Below are 25821 nucleotides of genomic sequence, written 5' to 3'. Positions count from 1 at the left end.
TCTGTGCTGCAGGTGCAGCATTGATCCAGCAGCTCAATACCACACAAATAACAATTTGGTAGGTGTCAAAAGCAACTGCTGCTGTAGCAGCAAGGTGCAGGGCTCATAATGTAACTGGTTGAATGTTCTTCAGTTAAAATGAAAGTGCCCCACAAGCTGTTGCTAGGGAAATAGGCTCCTGTGGTTAGTGCTGAATGCAGAGAGGGTTGTCTGTCTTGCAGATCAAAAATTGGCTCCAAGCACTTTGTGTATCACTTTACTGCCGGAAACTTGCTGCTTATCAGCAGACTGCTCTCTGTGCCTCTGAGGAACTTCAGTTACAAATACAGAGAGAATCTTTTTCTTTTTTAACTCTCTTCCCTTTACATTTTGATGTGGAGCATTTCTCCTGTGCATTATCTTTGTTTATAATGTCTGTGTAGGACAGAAAGTATACTGTCCCCAGGACCTGATCCTGAGGTAACACTTCTAGGGAGCAGCGCCTTGATCCCTCTGTAACTAAAGGGAATCTTGCATAAAGCTGTTTATCAAGGGCTCTGACCAAAATTTTGTTTTTAGGCATAGATTTTAAAAATTAAAAAAAAAAGTAAAAGTCAGTGAAACTTTGTCAACTTGGTGTTGACATTATTCTCTAAAATCACACTGTAATTCTCTAGAGTGTGTTATAAATATGAATAACTACAACTGAGCACCTTCATAAACATGGGATGATTTTTAAAACTCTCATAGTTAATTTTTCTAAAAGGCATTATGATATTTCTGGGACATCCTTCTCATGTGCTGCTCTCCAGATAACACTGGTCCATTTCAAAGGAACATGAGGCATCTCATGATTGTCAGAGACTCATCCTTGATATTAGATACATAACACAGTGAAAGTAAAGCAGCAGCTTATTTAGGCATTCCAAATTGAACATGTAACAGGTTTAGTGAAGTCTTATTTTTATCTGCTTTTTACGCATGCTCAGACACATCAGATTTATATCTGCCTTTTCAGATGAACTCTGTGAGATATTCTTGTGGTTTTTCCTCTCATCTCTCTCCAAGGCTGCCAAAAGCCTTTGTCAGGGTTTTGACCTTTTTCATAAGAATATTTTCCAGTTTTCACCCAACTTTTATGGATGCTGATGTATGTAGGACTTGGCTAGGTACAGCTAACTCCTGGCCAAAATCTAATGGAAATGGCCACAGCCGTCCCAGGGCTTAGGTATGAGCTAGACATTTAACCCACTGTGACAGAGTGGAGTGCCTATTTTGAGTGGTGGTTCAAGTAGTTTGTATATTTTACCAAAAATTTAACAGAAAATGGCAATAGATTGACTTTAATTCTTGTTGTGATAAAATACTTTGCATCCATTCTGATTTTGTGCCAGATTATTTGGCAGTTTCCCTTGCCTTCTGCTTTCCAAAGCGGGTCCCTTGTGACACAGCTTTGGGGTGAGCTGCGAAGTAGATGTTGATACTGTCTCTTCCCAACACAGCTGTTTAACTTGTATCAAGTTCCTCAGTGGCATCCTAATTCAGATTTCCTGCTCTGGGCCTCTCTTTGGGTCATTGTTTCAACACTGCTCTATAAGCATTTACTCCTGGGTTCCTGCCCCTGGTGAGCGTGCACTGGATTCCAACAAGGAACAGTGAGGAACCAGGGCTCCTGCCAGTGCCTGGTGCTGTGCTGAGGTGTTGAACTTCTTTGGCATCTTGTCACATCTGCAGAGTTGTTCCCAGAATGCATATGAAGAGGATAAGGCAGGAAGAGAATGAGACAAAACCAGGAGCTGTTATGCATGTTATGAATTCCCCTACTAGATACCTGGTGCACTGGGTTCAAGGATGATACCTAACTACGTCTTGTCATCATCTGCCTAACTGGAGACAAAATTTTCTGTTCACAACATCCTAGGAATATGCATTTCTGCCCTTCTTGTATTCCAAGACAAGCGAACTTAGTGTCAGAATCTCTTCATTTGCACACTAGCAAGTAGATAAGTCTTTATCCAGAGTTACAAGGTCCAGAGAAGGAATGTTTTGTTGGTGTGGTTTTGGTTTTTTTTCCAGCTGTTTTCCTGCCATATTGTCATATTTGCTGATCTGCAATATTTTGAGTTGTTTTGAATTATATATTTTTTAATTTAAGTTGCTGTTCTTGGAGCGTTGTTTTTTTGTTTTGTTGTTTTTAATTGCTGGTATTTGATCTTGTGTGTAACAAAACTTCCTGAAAAACGTAGGACTTTCATTATCTATAGTGTTGACAAAGTTAGTTACACATTCTTACCCTATTTTTAGCAGTGCCCTTTGTTGTCATGCAGGCCTTGCTTGAAATGCATTGGGATCAGTTAGCATAAAGATGATGCCTCTCATCAGTCTTGAGCCTCCTTCTCAGGCATTTCCAACTATGATGAAGTGTTTCAATCAAGTTATACTCATGCATGCCACAGTTAGTTAAGTACTTTTTCTTCTACTGATTGTCTGGGTAAAGGTTCATAAAATGTATGATGGAAATTGAGTATATTTTTCTTCCTTGAACTATGAGGGGAGGAAATAAAGCATTGTTAATGCCTATAGTGGTCACTGGAGTAAAGATTCCCTGTCTTGTTGCAGGTTCCTGTGTGTGCTACATCAAAAGATTTAGTGTCAAGGATTACACCTGAGCAGGCTGCACTCAGTATCCTGCAGGAATTCCAAAATGAGTGAACAGACCATGGTGGAGTGGAGAAATATGGAATTTGCCAATGAATCCTGTGGCCTGTAACAGTAAGCAAACAACAAGCATGCATTTCTTATCAGTGGTCCCAGTAAATAAAAGCCTGGTGTAATCTGCTGTGCACAGCTGAGCTTTGCAGTCCAGGTAAAAATGCTTTCTCAGTGCTGCTGGTTTAGCACCCAGCCCTGGGGGCCGGCTGGGTGCTGAGCAGTGTAACCTTCACTTGGGTGTTCGTGGTGCCTCACTGGTTTGGAAGGTTCTTCTGTGGACTTCACGTCACTTTGAGGCAGTAACTGCAAGCTGTTTTGAGAAGTGATTTTTGCCACATCCTGAAGATTTGCTGTGTCTGGGGTATTATTTCAGGTTTGGAATTAACTAGCTCTGCTTTAATACTCATTAACTGGCCTTAGTATCAGCAAATCCAAAGGATAAATCTGCTTCAGGAGAATTTAATTTAAAAGTGTCTGCTTTGTTTTAGCTGTGCCAGGTGAGATATCCACATTTGCCCTGGTGAGTCAGTGCTTTGCATGGTGCAAGTTTCCAGTGGCCTGTTGGAGTTGGAGCAGTTTGACAGGGCTGGCTGTCAAACAAAGTTTTGTAAATGGTAAGATGAAAGATAAGATGAAACAAGAAGAGTGATAGTGATTAGATCTGTGTTCAGACATCTTAGTATCTTAGTAGACAATCAAAACTTAATGTAGAAAAAAAATTCCATGAGGCATGTTGGTTGTCACTGGAAAGCTCTCACTGCTTCTGCATGTTTCCCTCTTTATGATCCAAAGGAGCTCACCCAGGCCCTTGTGAATGTTTGGCTCCTGTGGCCCTTTGGATCAATGATAAATATGTACACAACTCCTAACAGTTTTCTAGTGTGTGTTGCTGTCAAGTGAGACTGAAAATAGAAGATTTCTGAGGTCTGCAGTCGTTTATCATTGTTTTATTTCAGAATGACTCCACGAAGGACCTTTCCAAAACTTGGTATTACATTTTGGAAAACTTTTAAAAAAGAATTGTGGGTGTTTGACAGCTTTGTGTCCTGAGGTAGGGTATGACTCTAGAAACAATGCTTCCATAAGAAATGTCTGTCTCCTTGGTGGTGTTTTTAATATTTAACCTCCAAGGGAGGGAACTTCCTTATTGCAAGTGTTAGTTTTAGTTTTTTTGGCGGTGAAGTATGGATGTGGTGGTGTAACAAATGTTGCACGGTTAAGTTTGGGGAACGTTAAAATTCCCCTGTAATAAATGCTATAGAGAAATAAGATGTTTAAAGCAGGTATTTGATAGGACTTACTCTTGAAGTACTAGTCATTACTTAAAGGGGGTTTTGGATTTCATCTGTCTCCTTACCTTCCCCCTTCTTCCTTAAATAGTACAAAGACTTTGTTTTCACAAAGGTTATTTTATACATTAACAAATATATTTGTGCTGCAATACCACCCTGCAATGCACTGCTCCGAGTACTGATGCACAATCATGTTTTTCTGTGTCCATCTCTTGGCCTTGGGCTGAGTTTTATGTCCAAAGTGACATTGTTTCGGGAAGAGTTGAGTAAGCAGAAATTCAGAAGCAACCATGTTTGACAAAATAATTTTAAAAAATACTTTGTTCTGTAAAAATTAGAGAGTGGGACAAAAGTCAAGGAAACTGAAGTTGTTGTGTCATTGCATTGTTTGAATTTCAGATGTCAGTTTGTATTTTTATTCACTTCAGCGGGGTGGGAATATTTCAGGTAGGAGAGAGAGGAGCCTCCTTCTCTTCTGTTTTACTCTGTTTTACTGGTTTTAGATGGACTCAACTGAAATAGGAAGTGATTTCTTATCTTACTCAGGGCAGGTTTTATCTTCTTCCTGCCTTGTCCCATGCCATATTGTCATTGCACCTGCTCTGTGCAAATACACTATTTACCTAGAGGTGGGAAAGACTCAGTTCTATGTTGAACTGTACATTCCCCTTAAATAACTATGTGAGACAGGAAAAAAATGAGAGCAATATATGATGCCCATTACACTCTTGTTCACAGTGATTTTCAAAATTTTTGTTATTTTTTTACTTTTTGCACATCTGTTGTTGTATCTAGTCATAGACGAGTCCAGTTACATCCCAATACTCTGGCTCTGTCACATCTGTGCTTCTTGACTGCTTTACTGAAATAGGTTATCTGAGGCATATTCAGAATATTGCAATATAGGTGACAGAGAATTCATTCTATGTGTAATTAATTATACTGAGCATAGAAAACTTGTCAGCCTGAGCTATTTTATTTGCTGTCTGTCTGTCTGTAATCTAAATGGGACAATGCCTAAAAAAAACAAATTGACAGTTCAAACACACCTTTCTTGAATTTTTGTTTTATTGCTGATTTCAGCAGAGACTCAGTATTACTGAGTGTGATGCATTTTTTTTTCTTAAGAAACAGATCTTCTGAAAATGTCAGGAGTTTTACTTTCTGTGAAAATCAGGGATATTGTAATAGAAATTATTGGGTCTTACACACACAAGGACTCTGTCCTTATTTCTGTCTCAGCTGAAAATTCCTCATAGTGCTGAAATTTAATGTTCTGTGTTTCGGGGTTTTTTCTGCAGTTTATATAGCTCAATATTGCAGGTTTTAGTGCTTTCAATAACTGCACAAGCATTCTGCTTTTGATATAATTAAACTGAAATTACACATTGAAATCCATCCTGGCTTCTGAGGACACTGTGTTCAAAGACATGAATTTTAAATAGGTCTGAAAACTGAAAGTGTAAGGGCAATATTGACTTTTGCTGTGGTAAGTTCAATTTTAAATCAGCTAAAGTCAGAAAATCTATCTGTAATATGTGACAGGGGGTCGGGAAGTCAAGAAATAATCACACACCTTGGTTTGGAAAGATGCAAAGCACAGCTCAATTCTCTTCTGGTGTGATGTATCTTTTTACACCCTGGAGTTTGCTGCTTATGAAAACCAGTGTTATAAAAGGACTCCTCCTCCCCCGCCCTGCTGAGCCAGACCCAGCACTTAATTATAAGGCTTAATAGATTTGTTGGTTGAACCACTACGTGTTTTCACAATTAAAAGTACCTTAGAACAGTAGTAAACTCTCACATATAGTTCTGTTGCATCAGTCTGGTTATATGGACTTTTCTTTCTTTTTTACTAACTTAGTTTGTGAGCTTGTCTTAAATTACCAATCAGTTTTCTGAACCATATTCTGTCACTGTTTTCTGTCCTACCTGGATCAGTAGCACAGAGATTTCTTTGTGACTGTAATCTCTTTCCACAGAGCACATCCTGTAATAATACTGGTAGTTAAAAATGAGCAACAAACACCCTCCCCCCACCCCCAGCTTTAGCAGTGGTACCCTTGATATTCTTTTTCTTAGGCTGTGGACCCATGAGAAGTGATGAGTCAGTTTAAGAGCTCACTGCTGTGCTTGCTTTCCTACTTGTGGTTTGCTTTTCCTTTCCAAACCCCGGGCCAGCTCTGGAGATCATCTATACCTCCGCTACCTGCTGCACTCCCCCACCCTGACAGGGAAGTGACCTGCCAAAATTGTCTTTCTGTTGCTGTCTTTGGTGAATGGGCTCTGCAGAGAGCCCAGCAGGAGCTGGGTGCAGGCACCTGGCACAGGATGGGGGGTCTGAGTGGGCCAGACCTTCTCCTTTGGCTGCTCAGAGCTGGCTCTTGGACTCAGCAGCTTACCAAACCACAGCCTTTGTTATTTCACGTCTTCCACTTGTGCAAAAGACTGAAGGACTGTTTCCAAATTAAACAACTTGTTATTTATTCCTACTTTAAAAAGTATTGTAGAACAAACATTATGAGAAGACTCAATCTACCAAAATAAGATTGTGAATTTAAAAAGTTCTGTTTCAATGCTTTCTTTGCAGTACATTTAGCACTATCATTGCTGTGGCTGTCAATGTTCAAGGGCAAAGCCTAAGGGATGTAGTGTCACTGATTGCTCTGACATGTCATGAGATTTTTTTTTTCGAATGACAGTCTACTTTTTGTATTGATTTGGCTTTTTAAGGTAAATATAGTTCTGAGTGCTGATGAGTTGAAGTGAGTATGCTCAGTTTTTGTGAGAAAATAGAAGGTGAATATAAGTAAGATTTTTTTTTTCTGTATTGCAGAAGGAGCTCTTCAGCAAGAAAGGTGAGATTTCACATGAAAAACTTCAAAATATGTATAAAAAGAGGTTCACCTTTGTAAAGACACTCACTGATAGCAGATAGATCATTAAAAACACACCTCTTCTTCGCTCGATATTTTTATATGAGTAGAAAAAGCCAAGATGGCTGCAGGCTAGCATTTGAAAGCAAAGTCTAAAAGGAAGAAGTGTTGTCTTTAACATGAATGGTATTTCCTGTGATCTTTGGATTGCTAAAGTTCATTTCCTAGACTGAAATAGTTGTGGAGTCCACTAGACTGGAGATTATTTTTACTTGAGATTCATAATTCAGCTACTAATCTCCTTCAATTATTCTGCTGCATGTTTATAGATTCCTGGTTCCCTTTTAATATCTGCTAATGGGTAATTACAGTCAGAGATCATTCTTGTCATGGAAATTGCTAAAGTAATTTCAGAAACACTGTTGTTATTTGTGTGAAACAAAAGATGGACTGAAAATCAAAACTGTACTGTCTGTCTGGTGCTGTAGTAGTTAATAGAAGAAAAAAGTGGTTCTGCTTGATTTTATACAGAAGATATTGAGAGGAATAAGGCAATTTATATTGATTTGCTTGGTTCTTGCTATTAGGGTTTGTTCTAATATTTCAGGGTGACACTGCTCTTTGGTAACTAGGCAGCTCTGGGTGATCAAGACTTGAGTCCTTGGCAAATGAACAACTAAGAGAAAAAATACTTTATAAATTATCCAGGTGGTTACTGTGGCTGTGTTCGCTTGTGAATACATCAGGAGCTTTGAAATTAAAAACAGAACCACAACATACTTGGATTCTGTTTGGAAAGGCTTTCACTGGTCGGGAGCTGCTGTGAATAATTCTCCCAAGAGAGGGGGAATAGGATGTTGTCACTGACTGTCTGTCCATCCTGGTGTGTGAGCGACAGGGTGGGCAGGAGGGTGCAGGTTTTCCAGGCCCCCTCCCCTGCCTGTGACTGAGCTAGCACCTGGAAACTCTTCACACTCTGCAGAGGCAGAGAATAAAGGAAGCCATCCCAAGAGCTGTTTTGTTGTTATCAGTCTGACTTTTGTATCAGATAGCACATCATTCATTCTGTTGCTCCACCGTGCATTGCTGGGGGAAAACTGCTCTTTGTGCCAGAGCTCCAGAGGGAGCTCCCTGGGATGGGTGATTTTGTGCTCTTCTCTGCTCTCTCCATGTCTTGAATGCCCTTCCCTTTCCCCTTCCCCATCTGCCCTCACACTGTTCCATGGAGACAACTGCTGGGGAAGAAGGGGACAAAATTACCCCATGCATCAACACCCTTGGGCTGGTGTGTGTTTCTTTAAAACACTTGGGCTCTACAGGCTCTGTACAGGCCATGGCTATTCTGCAGCTTTTGAGTCCAGGCCAGTTCTTAAGAAAACGTGCTGGATTGACACAAAGCACGGTGGACAGCTTTAACTAGCCTGGGAGAACATAAGGGCTTCAGTCCAAGCCTGATAGACTAATGAAATATTTGCTTTCGTATTTTTTGCGACAAAATTCTATTGATGTGTCAGTAGGAGACTGGAGAGCTCAGCAATGCTTGAAAAGTCCCATCTGTGGCGAGGAAAGCATAGAGCAATACCCAGGTTTGTAGAAATGTCTTCTTTGCTTGCAGGTGAAAGGCGGCTGTTCTTTTGTGTCAGGTCTTGCCCAGTACTTACCTACAAAAGCTTCTATTGCTGAATCTGAGCACATCCTTGTTTCCACTGACTTGAAACAGAGTAGATTTGAAAGGAAGTACCTGTTTTGATTCATGTTCTGGAAGGTATTCTGTTGTCATTTTTCTATACTTCTTGCATGTCCAGTGTTCTTACTTATTCATTGGGCAAATTTCTTTATCTGGCAAAATGTTTTACATGTTAATTGGCTTTCAAATGGCTATAGAGCTCACACAGATTTGACTAAATCATATTTGTTTGGTGGTTGTTCCTGAAGGTTGTCAGTGCTGTTTCTAACTCATACCTCCAGGGTTGTTTCTTATATATCCTTGCATATCCTAACCTGAGTGACAAATCCTTCTCTTTTTCATCCAAAAACGATGAAGGCTTCTAAGGAAATGAGGCTTTTTCTTGATAAACTGCTGATCAGAGCTCCATGGTTTTAGGGCAACAGTCCAGATCCAGTCCCCATTTGGCTCAGTGTGTTTACCACTGGTGCTTCTGGGAGTGTTGTTTTTTGTGGCTTGTTGCTGTTTCAGGGTTACACCTCTCTTGGTGTGTCATAACAACAAATCTTCAAGAAACACTGACCAAAAAAAGTAAAAGTGATGCTGTGGTACCCAGTGCTCACATGATTCTTAAACATATACACAGGAGCATGTTGAGTTGATCGTTTTTCTACTGTGTGATACCATCCATGACAGAATCTTCTTCTCCCTCTCAAATCTACCTTCTACATTTTCAGAAGGTTGTTGGAAAAAATTCAAAGGAGGAAAGACACAAAAAGTGGGGACTTTTAAAAAGGGAGGTGCTAGTGGCAGTGGGACAGGGGATTCAAATTGAAACTAGTTTGGAGTTGAATTATTCGTTTCAAAGTAGCATTTGTGTGGTGCATTATGGATTCTTGGTAAATCAATAAAGTAATGTTGGGGTGTTTCTTTACCTAGCAGAGTTTTGAGAAGAAAGTTCTGTGACCCAGGGGTCATTCATAATTACTAGCAATGCGCATCTATGGAGATCAGCCAGGAAGAAGCAAATCAATAAGATAGCAATCTCTTTTTTATTAAAATGGGTTAGACTACTGAAAAGACATGTCTCTTCAATTTTCTATCCTGTAAAACTCTTCAATAATATTCAGAGATAGTTCCAAGCTGACACTGCACCCATTTTTCATCTTTTGAGCATCAGATAACTGAACCACAGCCACACAGTATAATTCTGTAGAATAGACATTGTCCTTGGTACTGTTTTTTCATTGACATAATCAGGAGAAGTTACAGAAAGCAAGCTGTGAAGTAATTTTTCTTGGATTTTAATATTTAGTAGCCCAAGACAGGAAAATTTGTTTTACATAATTGTGAATGTATCGCTGCTTAGAAATTAATAGTTATTTTTTGAAAATTAATTCTGCTAACTGGAAAAACAAAGTTGTCTCTCAAAATACCTCTATATCATCACAATTACCCTCAAAATATTTCTGCAAGTATATCAAAGAAGTTTTTTCATTGTTTTTGTTCTGAAATACACTTTTAGAGGGAACTGGGATAGCAAGCCTGTCATCTCTTTCACCTAGTGGTTCACATCAGGCAGAGTGAGTTCCTGCACCCCCAGCCCCATGGTAAAGGAATTCCTCAGGCTGTTTAATGAGCTGTCTGCCTCTCTGGTGCATCACAGTCCAAACCTTCCCACTGTCTAGAGTGTGTTGTCTTTGTTACTGATAGACGAATTCCGATTGAAGTACTTGCCCCTGTGCACACCTTCTGACAGCTGCTTCTTCAGGAAAAAACTGGCTAACAGCCAAGTGAAGTAATTGTGCAGTTACCTTCGATATGGAAAATGCATTAAAACATGATGCAAATGTTTTGATTTCTTCTTCATATCTCCTTTGAGTGTCAGTGGTTTCTGAGATTCACACTTGTTTTCAAGAGCATTATTATACACATGCAAATGGTATCAGTACCAGAATAATTTTTTTTAAGTGAAAAATGGGAGGACTTTAATTATGATGAAAAGCTCAGTAATAACCAGTACAGGTGAGACATTAGGTATACATGGGAAAGATGTATTAAAAGAGGTCTTCAATTTTATTTACATATTATATATATATACATATTAATATATTTATACATATGTCAGTTTATTCTGGGTGTTACTGAATAAAGGTGGTGCAACATGGTCTTTTTTTGTGATTAATCCAAATTTGTAGTATACTCTGGGCAAGAAGTTCTAGTTACTCATTTTGCAAAAGTAACACTTTTTTTTTTTTGTCCAGTCTTGCTGTTATATATCTGGTTTTGCCTGCTTGGTCATTAATAATTGGATAGTATGTTAGTGGTTGGCTCTATTTGCCAGAGGCAGAATCGCTCAGTATGGTTTCTGACACTTTTTCCTGCTTGTAGTGTGAATGCAGTCTGAATGTGTGTATGCAGTTAAGCATTTGCTTTTTGAAGGTAACTGGCTGGCATTTGGCTTTTCTGAGGGGGGGAAAAAAAAAAAAGCAGGTTTTAGTGGGTTCTTTCTCCCTGGAGCAATGGCCTTGGGCACCATGGTGACAGCAGTCAAGTGGCAAAGAAGCTGTGGTCCTGTTACCAAGTTTTAATAAAACTTATGAAATCCTGTTTTCCATCACATCTCTGTGTTTTTGTTTTTATAGCTCTTGGCATTGAATGAACTATATTCATGTTCATGAACCTATTTGAAAAACACTGGTCATTAGTAATTGACAATACAGTTTATTCCTTAATGTTCATTGTTTAGCAGAACACATGTATTGCCTTGGAAACAGTATTACTTAGAGTGGAATGAAATACACAGAGCTAGATGTAGAGTATCTTTAAAAAAAAATTTAATGAATTTTGCCTTGGACAGCTGTATTCTTTTCTCATTTTTCTATGCCTTAATTAAAATGTGAAATGAATAAAAGAAGATTTCTTAATTTTTGAGATGCATGTTTTGAAAAAGAATGCCAAGTGTATTGTGATTAAAGATTATATAGACACTTACACAGAGACACACACAACTTCTGAAGAGTTGTGACCATTCAATTACACAATACGCTCACAGGAACTGTGTCATTTGCTCAAAGGCAAAAACCCCCATGTAGTACATTTGTATATGAAAATGCTTGAGTTGCCCGAGCAAGGTGCAGTCGGGGTGAGCAGAGCAGCCCTTGGCCAGCGCTGCCCCAGCACTGCCGGGCACCACTGCCCGTGCACGAGGCTCCTGGGCTCCCACCCACCAGCAGCACACAGCTTTTGCTCCCTGCTCAGAGCATGCAGGTAGAAAGTTCAAGGAAAGTTTAAGGAATCAACTATTTTTATTCCCTCCCCCCTTGGGGAACACTGTGTATGATTAACTATTAATTTACTCATCCTGTCTCTCTGCAGGATTCATCCCAGGAAGTGAGATTCAAGCTTATGGAAAGGAGTTAGAGATTTGAAAAGGAATAATTAAAAAACCCTCATGCCAAAAACGCTTATCTGCACCAATGCAAGTTGATCTGGAGCTTCACGCTTAGAGCTGATGATGAATTGCCCGTGGTTTTGGGGAGGCTAATTCTTGCTTTCGATTGTGTTGGAAATCTGAAGTTAGTGCTCATGAGAAGTAAAATCGGAGAACGTGGGTTACTCAGTGTGCCTAAGGATCACAGAGGCAGCAGTGAAACGACAAAACTTCTCTTTGAAGCTGTAGCTTCAGCTGTGTCCTACTCTGTGCACTGGGAACTGAGAGAAATAGCAGCCAGCCTGGGAGAAGATGCCAGCTAAAGGGAAATACTTCTTCAACGACAGCGATGACTGCAGCATGTCAGACCCGCTCTACGAGAAGTACCGCTACACCAGCCAGCAGCATCCCCTCCTGCTGCTGCTGCTCTTCATTGCAATCCTCTTCTGGACTACTCTAATTATAATCTTTTTTGTTACTAATGTGAGTAAACTTCTTTTGTGCATGTTCAATGTTTCCAGAGATGATAAGGAGTCACTATGACAGCACACTAAACGTTTTTGGCTATATAGTATTTTGAGCCACATGGTATCAGAGTTGCAGTGCTGAAAGAAATCAAGTAACTGTGCGTGTAATGCTGTGCATGTTTTTGAAGGGATGGGAAGAGTGGAGACTGTTTTCAGGCACATGTACAGTTGCTAAAAGGATTGCTCTTTCCTTTCAATATGCTAGGAACAAATCATAATCTGTATTGAATGCTAGCTATGATATTAAGTAAGGGCCAAGGAAGGAACAGGAACGCAAGTTAAAATGTCCTGCATTTCTCGCATTTTTTTAGAGTCATCTAAGAACTATAAAATATTGTAGTGACTTGGTTATTCGTTAGGTTATTTCCGAGGTGATTTTTTCTTAAAAGATATGTTAATTTCCTTTTTTTTCCTTTTTCTTTTTTTGTTAATAAAAACACAACAGGAATCTCCCAGTATAGTGGGTGATCGGTGGAATCAATATTTATTTAGCAAAGAGCAGTGATCCTATAGGCATAGAGAAGATGCAGCTTTAAGATTTCTTTATGTAGTGTAATTTGATTTTCCATAAAGAAATTTGGTGTTCTACAAGCTCAGCTGACAGCTGGTAAAAAGATGAGTTGATTTAAAGATAATGTTGTAAAAAGGTAGTAAAGTAGCTGTTATAATCTTTCATTGCCTTCTAACAACGCTTTCCAAACACTGTGCTTCATGATAAAGGGTCTTCAAGTCTCTCTTTAGCAACAAATCAAATCTCACCAATTGCGCTTCTGTCCTTTTACTTTTTATTTCTTAGGAAAGGAAAAAAGTAGCAACACTATTTTTAACAATTTATCTCCTGTAAAACTTAGAAAGAGAGCTGTTACACTCCTCTTTAGCAAAGTTTGAACTCTAAATACATTTCTTTGGGTACATCTGCATTATAGATATAGTATAGTTAGAACTTAGTGGTTTGGGGTTTGTCTTTAAAGCTAGTTTGGAAAATAATAATGGTGGAACTGGGGTAGAATGAGTATCTCTAATAGTATTTATTATATTATCTCTGTATGTGTGAATATCAGGAAGATTCATGCTGCCACAGCTAGTCTACTTAGGAACTCAGGTTAACTTATTTTAAAGGCATCCAAGCTGTTTCTAGGATAGTATAGATGCATTTTTCCTTTTTCTAAAGGGGGCATTTGGACCAGCTGTAACCCTTTGTTTTGCTTTTGCAGGAAGCACATTCCCACCTTGCCTTCATCATTGCAGTGTGTGCCGCCCTGGCCGTGTTTACAGTCATGTACTTCCTGCTGTGTATGGAATCCCTGTTTCGGAGATGGCTGACGTTATTTGGAGTGATGATTTGGATCTGCTTCCTCACTGTGGGATATGTATCCCTTTTTGAAAAAGGAAGTGATTACCAGCTGTGGGAACAGGTATGTTGTGTTCATTCCGGTACTTACATGGAACTGGTAGTCAGCTGTGGATGTGTTTGTATGAATGTGTTTGTGTGCTTTATTTTTTCAGAATATTATGACTGTGTAATAACTTTTCGGAGATTTAGGTTAACTTTTAAAAATTGGTTTTGCTGATTTATTGCAGTAAATTTTAGTTGGTGTTCTGTATTACAGTGAGAACACATTTCAGTGAGAAAATTGGATAACTTCATAAATCTATGTGGGAATTGCATATTTAAGTTGTAATTGAACTGTATTTTTATTTAGGATTTTTACTAAACCTTAATTACTATGAATTAATCTCTGAGAGAATTTTTTATTAGTAATACTTGCTTTGATAATTTATATGGGTCAAAGAGATGTTCAAGAATGTATAAAGGACTCCAGAGCTGGGTGTACTCTAGGGAGCAGGTTTTTAAGTCAGTGAGAGAGGTGAAGTGAACAATAAGAGTTAATGACACATCCTGGCATTGCTGGGTGTGGCTAAACTCCATTGCTTGCTATCTCTGACCAGAAGATGGGCGATTTCATGAAGCCAGAAATATCATAATTTGTAGGAAACTCCTCCTAAGATCTCATAATGCAAGCAGAAGAGTTTTAATTAAATAAAAATGACTTTTAATCTTGTTTCACAGACTCTGCCCCTTCCCTTCTTTATTTGAATAAAGAAAGATATAAATTATCAGTTAAACAACCAAAATCTGATTTGCATTATAGCCTGGATCCAGCACTGTATATTTGGAGTTGCTGTTCAGTATTTTTTAACTTAAGGAAGTGCCTATTACCTTAGGAAAATCCCTCAAATGTATTGTTCTTAACTATAAATGCAAATATGTAACAAAGCAAGATTGGGTTTCCTGCTTTCAGTGCTGCAAGCCAGTGTGGTGTTTTCATGTGGTAATAAATCGTTTATATTGATTTTAAGTCTAAAATATAATGACGCCCTACTCTGAAAAGTGAATAGATTAATTTCAGACTTTCACCTCAAGTTATGAATTTATCACTAATTAAAGCTACTGTTTAAATGCAGGTATGGCGTTTGCTTGCCCATGTTTATAGAACTATCACACAGCATTCAGAACATTGTGTGATGGGGGTTGCAAATATGGCAGAAAAAAATGTTTTTACTCCAGCTAAAATAGTAAGATACACAAAGAAAAATATTTTCGTTGAATGAAAACTTTTATTTGTCTGTTTATTATTGTCCCAGTCAAACTATTTATTCTGGCAAAACATTTAAGGGCAGACTGGACCTTGAGACATCCTCGAAGGAAGCTCTTCTCTGGAATGGCACAAGTTGAGTTGCCATGATGAGATGGAGCTGAGCCAGGAATGCTCCAATACATTCCTCTGATCAGGGTGGTTAGTTTCCATATATATAAGCTAACAGTTGTAAAAGTTCTATAAATATGGATTTAAGTTTTACAGACCTTCTCACTGATCTGGAGTAGTTTAGTGGCCTGTTGTGCATTTTGTAGAATCTGTGCAGCTAAATACATAGTTAGTGGTAATAAAGGTTATTCTCTTGTGGGAGGACCAGGAAGTATTGGTTGGATTTTTGGTTTTTATCAAACACGAAGCAAACATACACATGTGATTGGGTGATGTTAAAATTAGAAAAATATCTTGCAGAAGGTGAGAAATCTGATTCTATTCAGTATTGCTACCCTTACAACACACTGTTCCTGAAGTGTGAGTACAAAGTGCATCCAAAGTGCATCTCCAGCTGTAAAGGATAAGTTCAGGATAAAGGGCAAGGACAACTGAAAAAAATTGTAGCTGATATGTCATGTTAACCCATCTTGTCTGTGAATCTACAGCTGTTAATCCCTCAAAACTCTTAGAACTACCACTGTCCTTATGATTTGAACTGTATTTTGAAATGTCAATATCTAATTGTTCAGCCTGAAATTGAGCAAGAATCCTGCTACTTTGCTCCTATTTCTGTAGTGACTCTTTTATTTTTTTTTTCCTTTTTCTTTCCAAAGGTGCCATTCTTTCTGTTCATGATCTTCACAGTTTATACCATGCTCCCCTTTGGGATGAGAGGTGCTGTCATAATTAGTGTTGTTTCTGCTCTCTCCCATATTATTGTTCTAAGCACTGTGGTAAGCGTGACTTCTCAAGAAAATAAGGAATCCATTCTGTTTCAGGTAAGGAAATAACTTGGTTACATAATGAAATACCCTAGTCATGTTGCCCTTTGCTTTTGGCATAACTATTCTGTTTAGAAAAGTTCCAAACTTTCACGTGGATGTTTCAAGTTCATGGATTTGGAGCTTGGGCCCAAAAAGTCTTGAGCTTTTTGTAAAATTGCAAATTTTTAAACCTATTGTGCGTTTTGTTTTTCTGACCAAAGTGGAAAAAGTAGGATTGTTTTGTTAATTTTTAAACTAAGTTGTTAAAAATATGCCTAACTTAGTCATTCTTCCCAATCTGTGCTCTTTCAGGTGGGCCTTCGTAACTTCGTCAGGCAGTACCCACAGGGTGGATCAAAAGGGCCCTTGCTGCCCTGGGGTGTCAGCAGGGCCTGGGAGTGCTGCTCGCTGTGTTCAGGGCTCCCAACACTCATTAACAGGGTGTGTTCAAAGCAGCACCCCAGCTCATTCTGTGCAGGCCTGTGCCAGACTCCACACAGTGTGCTGATGCATGAGTTTGTGCGCTGGTTTTGCACAAATCAAACACTGGTGCCTGCAAATAAATGTTAAATGGTATAATATGATTTTCTGTTTCATTATTCTGCTGGATGTTTGCACAGGAATGCCTGTGACTGTGAATGTTAGCTTATATCTGCCAGGTCCATGCTGGCTGATAGCAACACCCTGATTTGTTATGGGATGGGGTAAGAGGAAATGAAACATGGTCTGGGATTGATTGTTTTCATGGTACTAATACATGTGTTAGTGAAGTATCAGTGACTGCCTTGTAGTGGGTAAATATTTTCCTTCTTGTGCAGCTCCTTGCAAATGCTGTAATTTTCCTTTGTGGCAACTTCGTGGGTGCATTTCACAAACGCCAAATGCAGGTTGCTTCGTGGGATTTGTACAGATACACCTTAAAGTGCATTCAGGTGCGAATGAAACTGAAGGTTGAGAAGAGGCAACAAGTGAGTGAGCTAGTTCATGTTATGAATTCCTTGTTTTTGTTTCCTAAGTCTGTATAAATTCATAACGTTGGTGACTAATCCATGTTGAAAGGCTTGGTCTGATCCTTGTGATACCCACCTAGTGTCAAAAATAAGAGCTGTGCCGTGTATAACAAAAGAAGGAAGTTAAAGGGAGGAAGCTGTTCTCTGGGGCTTGTCTACATGAAAATCACAGTATTTGTTACAGGAATGTAATTGCCAGTCATTTTAGTTCCTTTTTTCCTAGAATAAACTGTTCCAGGGACTGGCCTAAGGTAACTTGAGAATCTGCTCTTAATGCCCTGAAATTACATGTAAGGTAATTTTAGCAGTTAGTTTTATGCTTCCCTTGGTCACCTTTTTTTTGCATTGAATTCTAAAGTATTATTTGTTCTTGTATTTTATTGTCTTACAAACTATTTTTCCTTTGGTAGAAGGAGAAAATTGGGTGTGAAGGGAGAAGAAAATCATATAATAGATTTCGGTATTTATTTCCATAAACTCCAGTGGTATTCAAAGAATAAGCAAGGAACATGAATTTCTTGCTGAGGAAGGATTGTAGAGAGGTATCAAAGCTGAAACTGGGGAACCTTTCCTGGTTTAAATAGAGTTAAGAAGAGCTCTACAAGGCTGATGTGTACCGTGTTCTCTGCCCACCAGTTATTAGATAAAAGGAAGAGGCTGAAAGGTGACTGACCTGATCAAACTGAGAAGAAGAAAATGCCACACTGCTAGTTCTATCTGTTCTCTGATGCTAATCTTGGGAGATGAGATGACAAATATTCATGAAAGCCCTGGCAGAATTTCCCCATGCAGCTGCCAGGGAAGCCTCTGATCACCTTATGCAGGCAGTGTGCTCTCATTTCCTGGGCAATGTGCTCACTTCCATGGGTGTTCAGGATTTTGATTTTGGGAATTTTTTTTTTTTTAATGGTTGCTTGTTTGAAGTGTAAATGTTCTTAAGTCTATGGAGAGCTTTCTTTTCATCCGTGTTGCAATTTGTCAGGCAATTCTGAGTATCCTTTTTGCCACCCACTTCCTCTCTGTGAAAAAGGTGTGAGAACTGCAATTCAGGGTTCCTCATTGCTTCCTTGAAAACTGAGAGATGTGTCAGCCTCCCATGGCCCTGTTATATTCCCTGGGATTCGGCTGCCAGTTTAAATTCTTTCCCAGGGTTGACTCTCCTAGTACCAAAACAGTAGATAAGGGAAAGGAGGTGTTTCTTTTTCTGGGATCAGTCTCAAACTAAACTGCTGCCTTGCGTAGATAAGTACTTTGTGCTCAAGGGCTACCTCTTCCCACTGTGATGCTGGGGTATTTCTTCTTGGTGGCAGGCACTAATTAAGTAACCCTGGCAGCTTACTGATGTCTGCACATGGCAGTATTCAGGAAAAGGGGACAAGGATTTGTCTCCAGGGGACAGCATTTAGCATTTTACTTGGCTGCACAATGTGTTAATCTTGCTGTTGATGTTGTCCAAAAAAGTTCCTGCTTGTAGCTGCTCCACACATTTCCTCTTCCATCTCTGGGATGGGAGAGCCCTTCCTGGCTCAAAGTATTCTCTTTTTGTCATCCTCTTCTGCCCAGCAAGTTACCAGGGTCTTCTTTGAAGAATGGGCTCTTGAATCAGAGTCAGTGTAAAATGGTGCCCTGAGTAGTCAAACAATGGAAGTGCATGTGGAGGAGTCTGTTTCTCGTTGAGTTCAAAAGACCTCATTTCAGTGGCACTGTTTCCTGGTTCACTTAAGCTATAGCAGCATGTAGCTGACACTTTTGTATCTGTTGCTGCTTTTCCAGCATTTGAGAATTTACAAATATTTTTAATACTGAATAGATTGTTAGGTACAGAACATAAGCTTTTATAGAAGCTTTATAGGACAATGCCAATGTAACACTGAGATTAGTGGACAAAACAAAATGTAATTTATCCAGAAAATCTGGTACTGAATACTGAATTTTTCTGTGTGTATGTTTCATGGTTACAAGGGGGTGTCACACCTAGGCCACAAGGAGCAAAAGAAAGAATATGCAACATCCTTGCATAATTGTAAAATCAATAACTTGGAGAACAGCAATGTAAAAGTGTCTTCTGGAAAACCTGACATGCATTACTCAAATAAAGGCATTTTCGGTTTTGGTTTTTTTAAATGCCTTCTTGCAGTCAATAAAATTCTGCAGTTTCAAACTGCACTGTGTTAATAATTTTGCATAATTGTTTTCACCCCATTCTTTTTAGGAAAATTTGCTTTTATCCATCCTGCCTGCTCATATCTCTATGGAAATGAAGCTGGCAATCATTGAGCGACTGAAGGAAACTAATGATAACAGGCAAATGCATGACAACAACTTCCACAGTTTATATGTAAAAAGGCACCAAAATGTTAGGTAAGTGGAAACTCTAGAACTAATTGTATTAATATAAGTTTCTGATTCTTATCAGTTCATATGATCCAATGAAATTAAAATTTGAAGGCAGAATTTCAGGCTGAAGTGAGCTTCTTTCCCATTATAATGTGTGTTGAACTGGTGTGCTGTCTTCTAAATCAGGGGAGATACTTGAACCCTTTTTGCTGGAGTTGTTTCCCAAAGAGGAGAGAGGTGCTTTCTCTTAAATGCATTTCAGTAGTTATGCTGACTGTGGAATTGACATATCTTCATATTTCACTTTTCCTGCTTTTTCCTTTTGCTCTTGTCTAGCATTCTTTATGCAGACATCGTAGGATTCACTCGCCTTGCCAGTGACTGCTCTCCTAAGGAACTTGTAGTGATGCTGAATGAACTCTTTGGAAAGTTTGATCAAATTGCAAAGGTAGGTTTACAGTTTGTGCTGTAGGATAAAGGCCTTTGGAAAAAGAAGTCTTTTTGCACAACAGGAGGCAGCGGGGTGTCAGTCCTGAAGTCAGAAAGGCAAGATGCTTTGGCTTTAAAGCTAACTAGCCAAATCACATTAAAACAAAATGTAAAACAAAAATGGGAGATTTAGCAAGCTGCTAGTAATTCCAGTTCTTGGGTTTGGAGGTTTATCTGTATCATTTAGGAAATTGTCTGATGGTGATTGCAACAGGGCTATAGGAGGTTCTGTGTACAAACTCCACTCAGGAGCTCTACTGTGTTCAGCTTGAAGGTTTGTTTGACTCCACAAATGGAGAACTCTCAGATACACATTTAAATTCATGAATTCAGAGGCATCAGGCAAAGAGTTCATTAGCTTATGAGTGAGCTAAAGAAAGCTTTCTGTTACTAATGGATATTTAGAAAAAGTGAAAGAATGGGGAGTAGTTTAAAATGGTCCCTATTAAGACACACCCTCAGTACTGACCCTTCAGCCTGGCAGGAATTGTTACCACTTCCAGGTGCTGCTTGAGGTTAATTTTTTGCAGCTGTAATCACAAACTCAGGTTTTTATTTCTCACATTACAGGGACTGTATTACCTACATGTTTGTGTGTTGCATTTGTGAAATCCTAAACATTTGTCAGAAAAAGCTGGAAAACTGTAACATTATTAATGTAGCAGAGGAGTGAAATTGCTGTAATTAAACCCTTGTGGATGTCATTGAATAAATCCTTAAATATATCACTGATTAAAACCTGACTAAAATGCTGGTAACAATTTTGACTAAATGACATGGCTAATCTTTGTGTTTGTTTGAATTCAGTTGCTGTTAAGTGTTCAAGTCCTGACAAATAAGAGTTATACTATATCTATTGCAATTGTATTGTTTTGAAGCACCTGTAAAGTTATGTCATCTTAGTTGCCAAATGGCAAAATTTCTTTTAATGCTGTATAGAAGCTGAGGTTAAACACATTTGGTCAGGTTTTGTAACTGTTTTGCAGATAGAAAAATAGAAAAAATTCTAAATTTTGAGTGTTATGTTTTAATTTCTCACTCCTGTCTGCAAATTGCACTGTAATGTCTGGATTTAGTGAGTCAAGGTCTTTTGCAACTCTGTGGTTGAGCTGTGAGAAGAGGTTCCTGCTTTTTGTGCTATTTTTGTTCTGCCAGAGAGCGTTCTGTCATCTTTTCCATAATGTACAAGTGCTGCGAGCTCCAGTTTACCCAATAAAAATTGATGGCTAAGCTGGACACTGAGCTGGATGCTGAAGTACAGCAGCTCTAATCCAGGGCTGGGTTTCCCTGCTGATCCCTCTAAGCTTGTCACTTGTGCACTGCTCAGAACCCACTGGGATGGATTAAGATGTGGAGAATGATGGATGTTCTGTTAAGGCTTTAACTGACAAGGGAGAACAGCTCAGTTTGGGAAATTGTCACACATTTGGGCTGATTTTGGAGTTGGTTTAGGAACTGCTGGGGTGTTCCCACAGCAGGTAGGGTTGAACAGCTGGAGATATTGGCTGGCCCAAATTAAGCCATCTCTGCTCATCAGTCAAATACAACACAGCCTTGCAGAATTAGTCCTGGCTTGCTTGCAACCTTTGTAGTTAAAATTATTCAGTAAAGCGTTAACAAAAGACAGTGTGTGAGAGACTTTTTGCTCTCTCCTGCCAGTCATTGGCAGCAGTATCCTCTGTTGCACAGTTAGGAAAGGTTTTTTTTGCTGTATTGTGGGGTTTTTTTATTAGCAATAGCAAACTGTAGTGTGTGCCAGCTTCCTCTTCAGTCATATTTGAAACAACAAAAAAACCCCATTTTGCATCTGCACAGCTACCAGATTGGGCATCTGAATTCCTAAGTTTTTCCTCAGTGCTGGGAGGTTTTATGACACCTCACACTGTTACTTATGAGGCTGCCTTGTAAAAATAGAGGGAAAACTGCCCACAATTCAAATGAAGGTGAAGATTAAAAGATAGATAAATAGATTTCATTCTTCAGATGATAAATTCTATGACAGTTTTATCTTATTTATAGTTTTTCAATTGCTTCCAAGAAAAAGGTGAGAAACTAACAAGGTGGTTCTATTTCAGAAATGCTTTAAGTCATCTTCTTTTTTCTCTCCAGTGAGCGATGTCCAGGCATTCACATGTGGGGAAAAAGAATTAAGCTTTGTTTCAACAAGGACTGAACAAAGCCTGACTTTTCAAACCAGAGCCTTTGGAGCTCTTGGCCTACTTCCAGTCAATTTTTTCCTGTTAAAAAAGTTTGCTGTAATTTTGCAGGAGAATGAATGCATGAGAATAAAAATCCTGGGAGACTGTTACTACTGTGTCTCAGGCCTGCCTGTGTCCTTACCAGTTCATGCCAGGAACTGTGTTAAAATGGGGCTCGACATGTGTGAAGCAATAAAGTAAGTATTACACAGAAGGCTGTTTAAAATATAGATACTGTGAAGATATTGAATAAAGTAATTAGTTTTCTTGTCAATATTCAAAGTGCATTTATTAGCTGTAGTTGGATAGTTCTGATCATAAGTTTGTCTCATCTTTGCACCAAGTGTATGATGAGACTAAAGTTTAACAGATCTCCAGAAGGAGGAGAGAAAATGAAAAGTCTCCTGCTCTAATCCCCTCATGCCTCCCCAGGCAGGTGAGAGAAGCCACGGGAGTGGACATCAACATGAGGGTCGGGATTCACTCCGGGAACGTGCTGTGCGGGGTGATCGGCCTGCGGAAGTGGCAGTACGACGTGTGGTCACACGACGTGTCCCTGGCCAACCGCATGGAATCCGCCGGAGTGCCGGGGTGAGGATCCTTCCTGCCGGGGCTGAATCGCTCTGTCATGGGCCTGGAATCTGTAACTGTGCCATGACACAAATCCTCATCATGGCATGGTGGAAATAGGACAAATGTGTACTTAGCAGAGCTGTAAAACGTTAATATTTTCTGACTGTGTTTTCAATGGGCTATAAAATTCTATTCTTAGGCAAGTGACTGCTTCTTGACCTTCCCTTCATTGGAGAAACATGTGCATCTTCAGCAGGGCATTATGTTGACTTAGCTAATCCATGCTGTACATGGGGATAATTGTACATTTGTGAGTTTAGCTAAAGAACAGTTGTGCGTCTTAGGTCAACAAGGCTAAGCTGTGTCTTTACCCAGTGTTTCTGCTAATGTATTGATTAGTCCCACCAGCTGTATATTCACCAGCCCCACCACTCAAACCCTACAAATGACTCCAAAATTAAAATGCATCAGGGAGTATCCCAGCAGGGAGAGTCTGAGCTGTTGTTTGTTGTGCATTTGCCATGGGCAGAACGAAGGGAAGGGAGTGGTGCTGAATTGGAGAGCTGAATGTAACTTGCCACGTGCTGCTCAGTAATACAAGGATTGGGTTTGAGGTTGGTCTCTTGCATCCTTTTTAAGATGCTCATGGAAAAGAACAAGTATAAATGTTTTTCAAACACCCCAGCATTTGCATTTTTCTCATTTAGGAAAGTATACTCTTTTTCTGTTTTCTAAGTTAAATTTGAGAATTAGAATTCATCTAAGAACCCCTTTCTTTCTTTCTTATTTTGGTAGTTTGCACAAAAAAAGGCCATTATAAGACTTTTCCTTTTTTCGTTCCCAAATCAGACCATGATTTTTTTTGGTTTCATGGTAGTCTGTGCAAATTAGATTTTTTTGGTGAGTGGTTCTAATCAGTGACATTGTAGTATTTCTTATTATTTCTATACCTCAGACAGCTTGTAGGTATATGCTTGTAACTTAGAAATTAAAGTGATTTATCAAGTGATAAGGGCTTATGAATATCAAAATACTTCATTGCATTGGCGACTGAAACGGAAAGAAAACTACTTGGAGCTTGGTTAACAGTTCCAACATCAGCCAGGCTGAAGGGTTTGGTGTGTTGATTCAGTGTGATTAAACAAGAATACAGAGTTGTAAAGTTTCTTTTGTTGGTAAAGCAAACAACATGACTCTGAATATGGCACAAAAACATACTTTGTTAGTCACGTTTAGGACCTTTGCCTAATCTTGAAAACTCTGATTATTCCCTTATGGTTGTCAGGTTTATAGTTGATAAGCTGGTGAAGAATTAAGCTAGTTTAGGTTGTCATGCTGATTCAGAAACATTACCCTTATTACTTCCTATGCCTGTGTAGTACTCGCTTATCTTGTGCTTTAAAACTGGCCAGAGGAAACACCTTCCACTTGTGGAAGACTGAGCCTGACAGGGTAGAAGGGGTATTATTCACTATGCAAATGTTATATTATACTTGTTTCCTGCTCTGCAGGGAAATTATTTGTTGGGGAGTCCTCATTCCAATGTTAGCTCCTTTGGAAGCAGCTTTAGCATTAGGAGCAGTTAGAGGTTTTGTTTAAAATAGGAAGTATATCTATTTTGAGTTTCTGTAAATGAAGGAATTCTAAAGACTTTTGAAAGGATGCAGGAAAACTTCTAGTTTTATAAGTATTTTCTTTCCAGTGACAGAGTATCCTTGTTCATCTTCCTTGTGATTTCAAAAATTGCTTGTGTTCGTAACAGTGTAATACACTACTAAAGCAGAAAGGATTAGCATGAAACCAAAACTAAGAATGCATTTGTGACCAATTCTCTCTAACGTGTAAATGCCTGAAAGCTCAGCATGCGTTGTTCTCCTGTCAGCATAGGAAACTGGGTGCAGTGTACTGGGTGTTCTGTCCTGACATGGCAAGGGCAACAGTGCGTGCTCCAGCTTGCCTGTGAGAGCAGCTCTTGGTTATGTGCTTATCCTGGAATCCAGTAGGCAATTATTAACTGCTGAGAGATCACTGGCATCTAATTTGGAAGTTTGTAGTAAGATCAGAAATGTCCTGCAGCAGCGTGTGATTTGAGGGAGAGGGGGAAGGACGCTTGGTAAAATGCAAAACGGTGGGTCGTGAACAAATGTACTGCCTTTGGCATAAGTGGAAAAGCACAGGAAACTTGCTGCAGTACATGGCGGTGTTTTAAGGTTCAGGGTACAGACATCACACAGAATGCCCCAGTCTCTGTGGCAGAAAATGATGCTTTAGAGCAAACTTGAAAATTTCAGATTTGAGGGTTCACCTTAATTGCAAAACTTTGTAGTCAAGGTAACAATTAAACTTTTTTTTAGAAAATTACCAGTAAACAAATAAAAGCATGCACCCTCTGCAGTTCTTACTGTTGGCTTGAAAAGTACCGAGGAAGTTTTTATTCTTCCCTCTTAGAAGCTACAGTCAGTACTTTTCATGTCTTGGATACATTACCTTCTACAAACCTATGTTCAGCATTAAGGAGGAGAGGTGGATGGGCTAGTGATTCCCTTGCTCTCTGTAGTTAGGCAGCAGTGCTGCACACTGCCAGTTTCCATTCTGGAATTGTGCTTTTCCCAGCCCTGAGCTAATGGATTGTAGGAGAGTGTCTAACCCCTCTGTGCCAAAGAAAAGAGAGAAAAGCATGGGAAGATGAACAATGAGAAAGTAGAACTTAAGAAATGCTGTTTTATGAACTCCCTCCAGCCTCTTGTTGAGAAATTATATGGAAAGATATTACTCATAACTTATGTGGAAATACATGATTTGGGATACTGAGCGAAATAACATTTAAGGGAAAGTGTGAATAGGTACAGAAAAATACTGGCTGCTCCCCTCAGAGCGTGTTGGTGTTGTTACTGTGTTGTCTTGTCCTCGGATTGTATCAGTCAGAAAGGGCAGACTTTCAGAATTCTCCTCAGAGTTCAGAAAAACCTTCTCCAGCTTTCTTTTCCCAGACTTTGTAACTGTCTCCTCCCCTCCTTGTGCATTTCTAGCACAAAGCAGTCCTCGCTTGTGTTTTGTTCATGAGTTTTCCCTGCAGCTCTCACAACCTGTCTGTGAGCCTGCCTGTCTTGTGAGTCATCAGATCTCCTTTGATCACATTTCTTCTTGTTTCGTTT

At 39.3% G+C, this 25821-nt stretch overlaps 1 protein-coding gene across 4 annotated transcripts in view; it reads left to right on the top strand.

The window, feature by feature from the left end:
* The window catches only part of ADCY7 (adenylate cyclase 7), a 60697-nt gene that overhangs the window by 15742 nt on the left and 19134 nt on the right, over positions 1-25821 (top strand). For 3 of the 4 annotated variants that reach the window (XM_048316652.1, XM_048316650.1, XM_048316648.1), the window contains exons 2-10: positions 2599-2751; positions 11904-12441; positions 13700-13900; positions 15910-16074; positions 16878-17027; positions 19282-19430; positions 19743-19854; positions 22163-22290; positions 22526-22684. In XM_048316652.1, coding sequence (XP_048172609.1) covers positions 12271-12441; positions 13700-13900; positions 15910-16074; positions 16878-17027; positions 19282-19430; positions 19743-19854; positions 22163-22290; positions 22526-22684 — 1235 coding nt within the window. In that variant the 5' untranslated portion in view covers positions 2599-2751; positions 11904-12270. Of the gene's footprint in view, positions 1-2598; positions 2752-3179; positions 3306-11903; positions 12442-13699; positions 13901-15909; positions 16075-16877; positions 17028-19281; positions 19431-19742; positions 19855-22162; positions 22291-22525; positions 22685-25821 lie in introns of all 4 variants that reach the window. The other variant, XM_048316649.1, reaches the window with a different exon arrangement.

The sequence above is a fragment of the Corvus hawaiiensis genome, chromosome 12, assembly GCF_020740725.1.
Source record: "Corvus hawaiiensis isolate bCorHaw1 chromosome 12, bCorHaw1.pri.cur, whole genome shotgun sequence".
NCBI classification, from domain to species: Eukaryota; Metazoa; Chordata; class Aves; order Passeriformes; family Corvidae; genus Corvus; species Corvus hawaiiensis.
The sequence above is the reverse complement of the archived record's forward strand: the minus strand, read 5'-3'. Positions and strand labels throughout refer to the sequence as shown.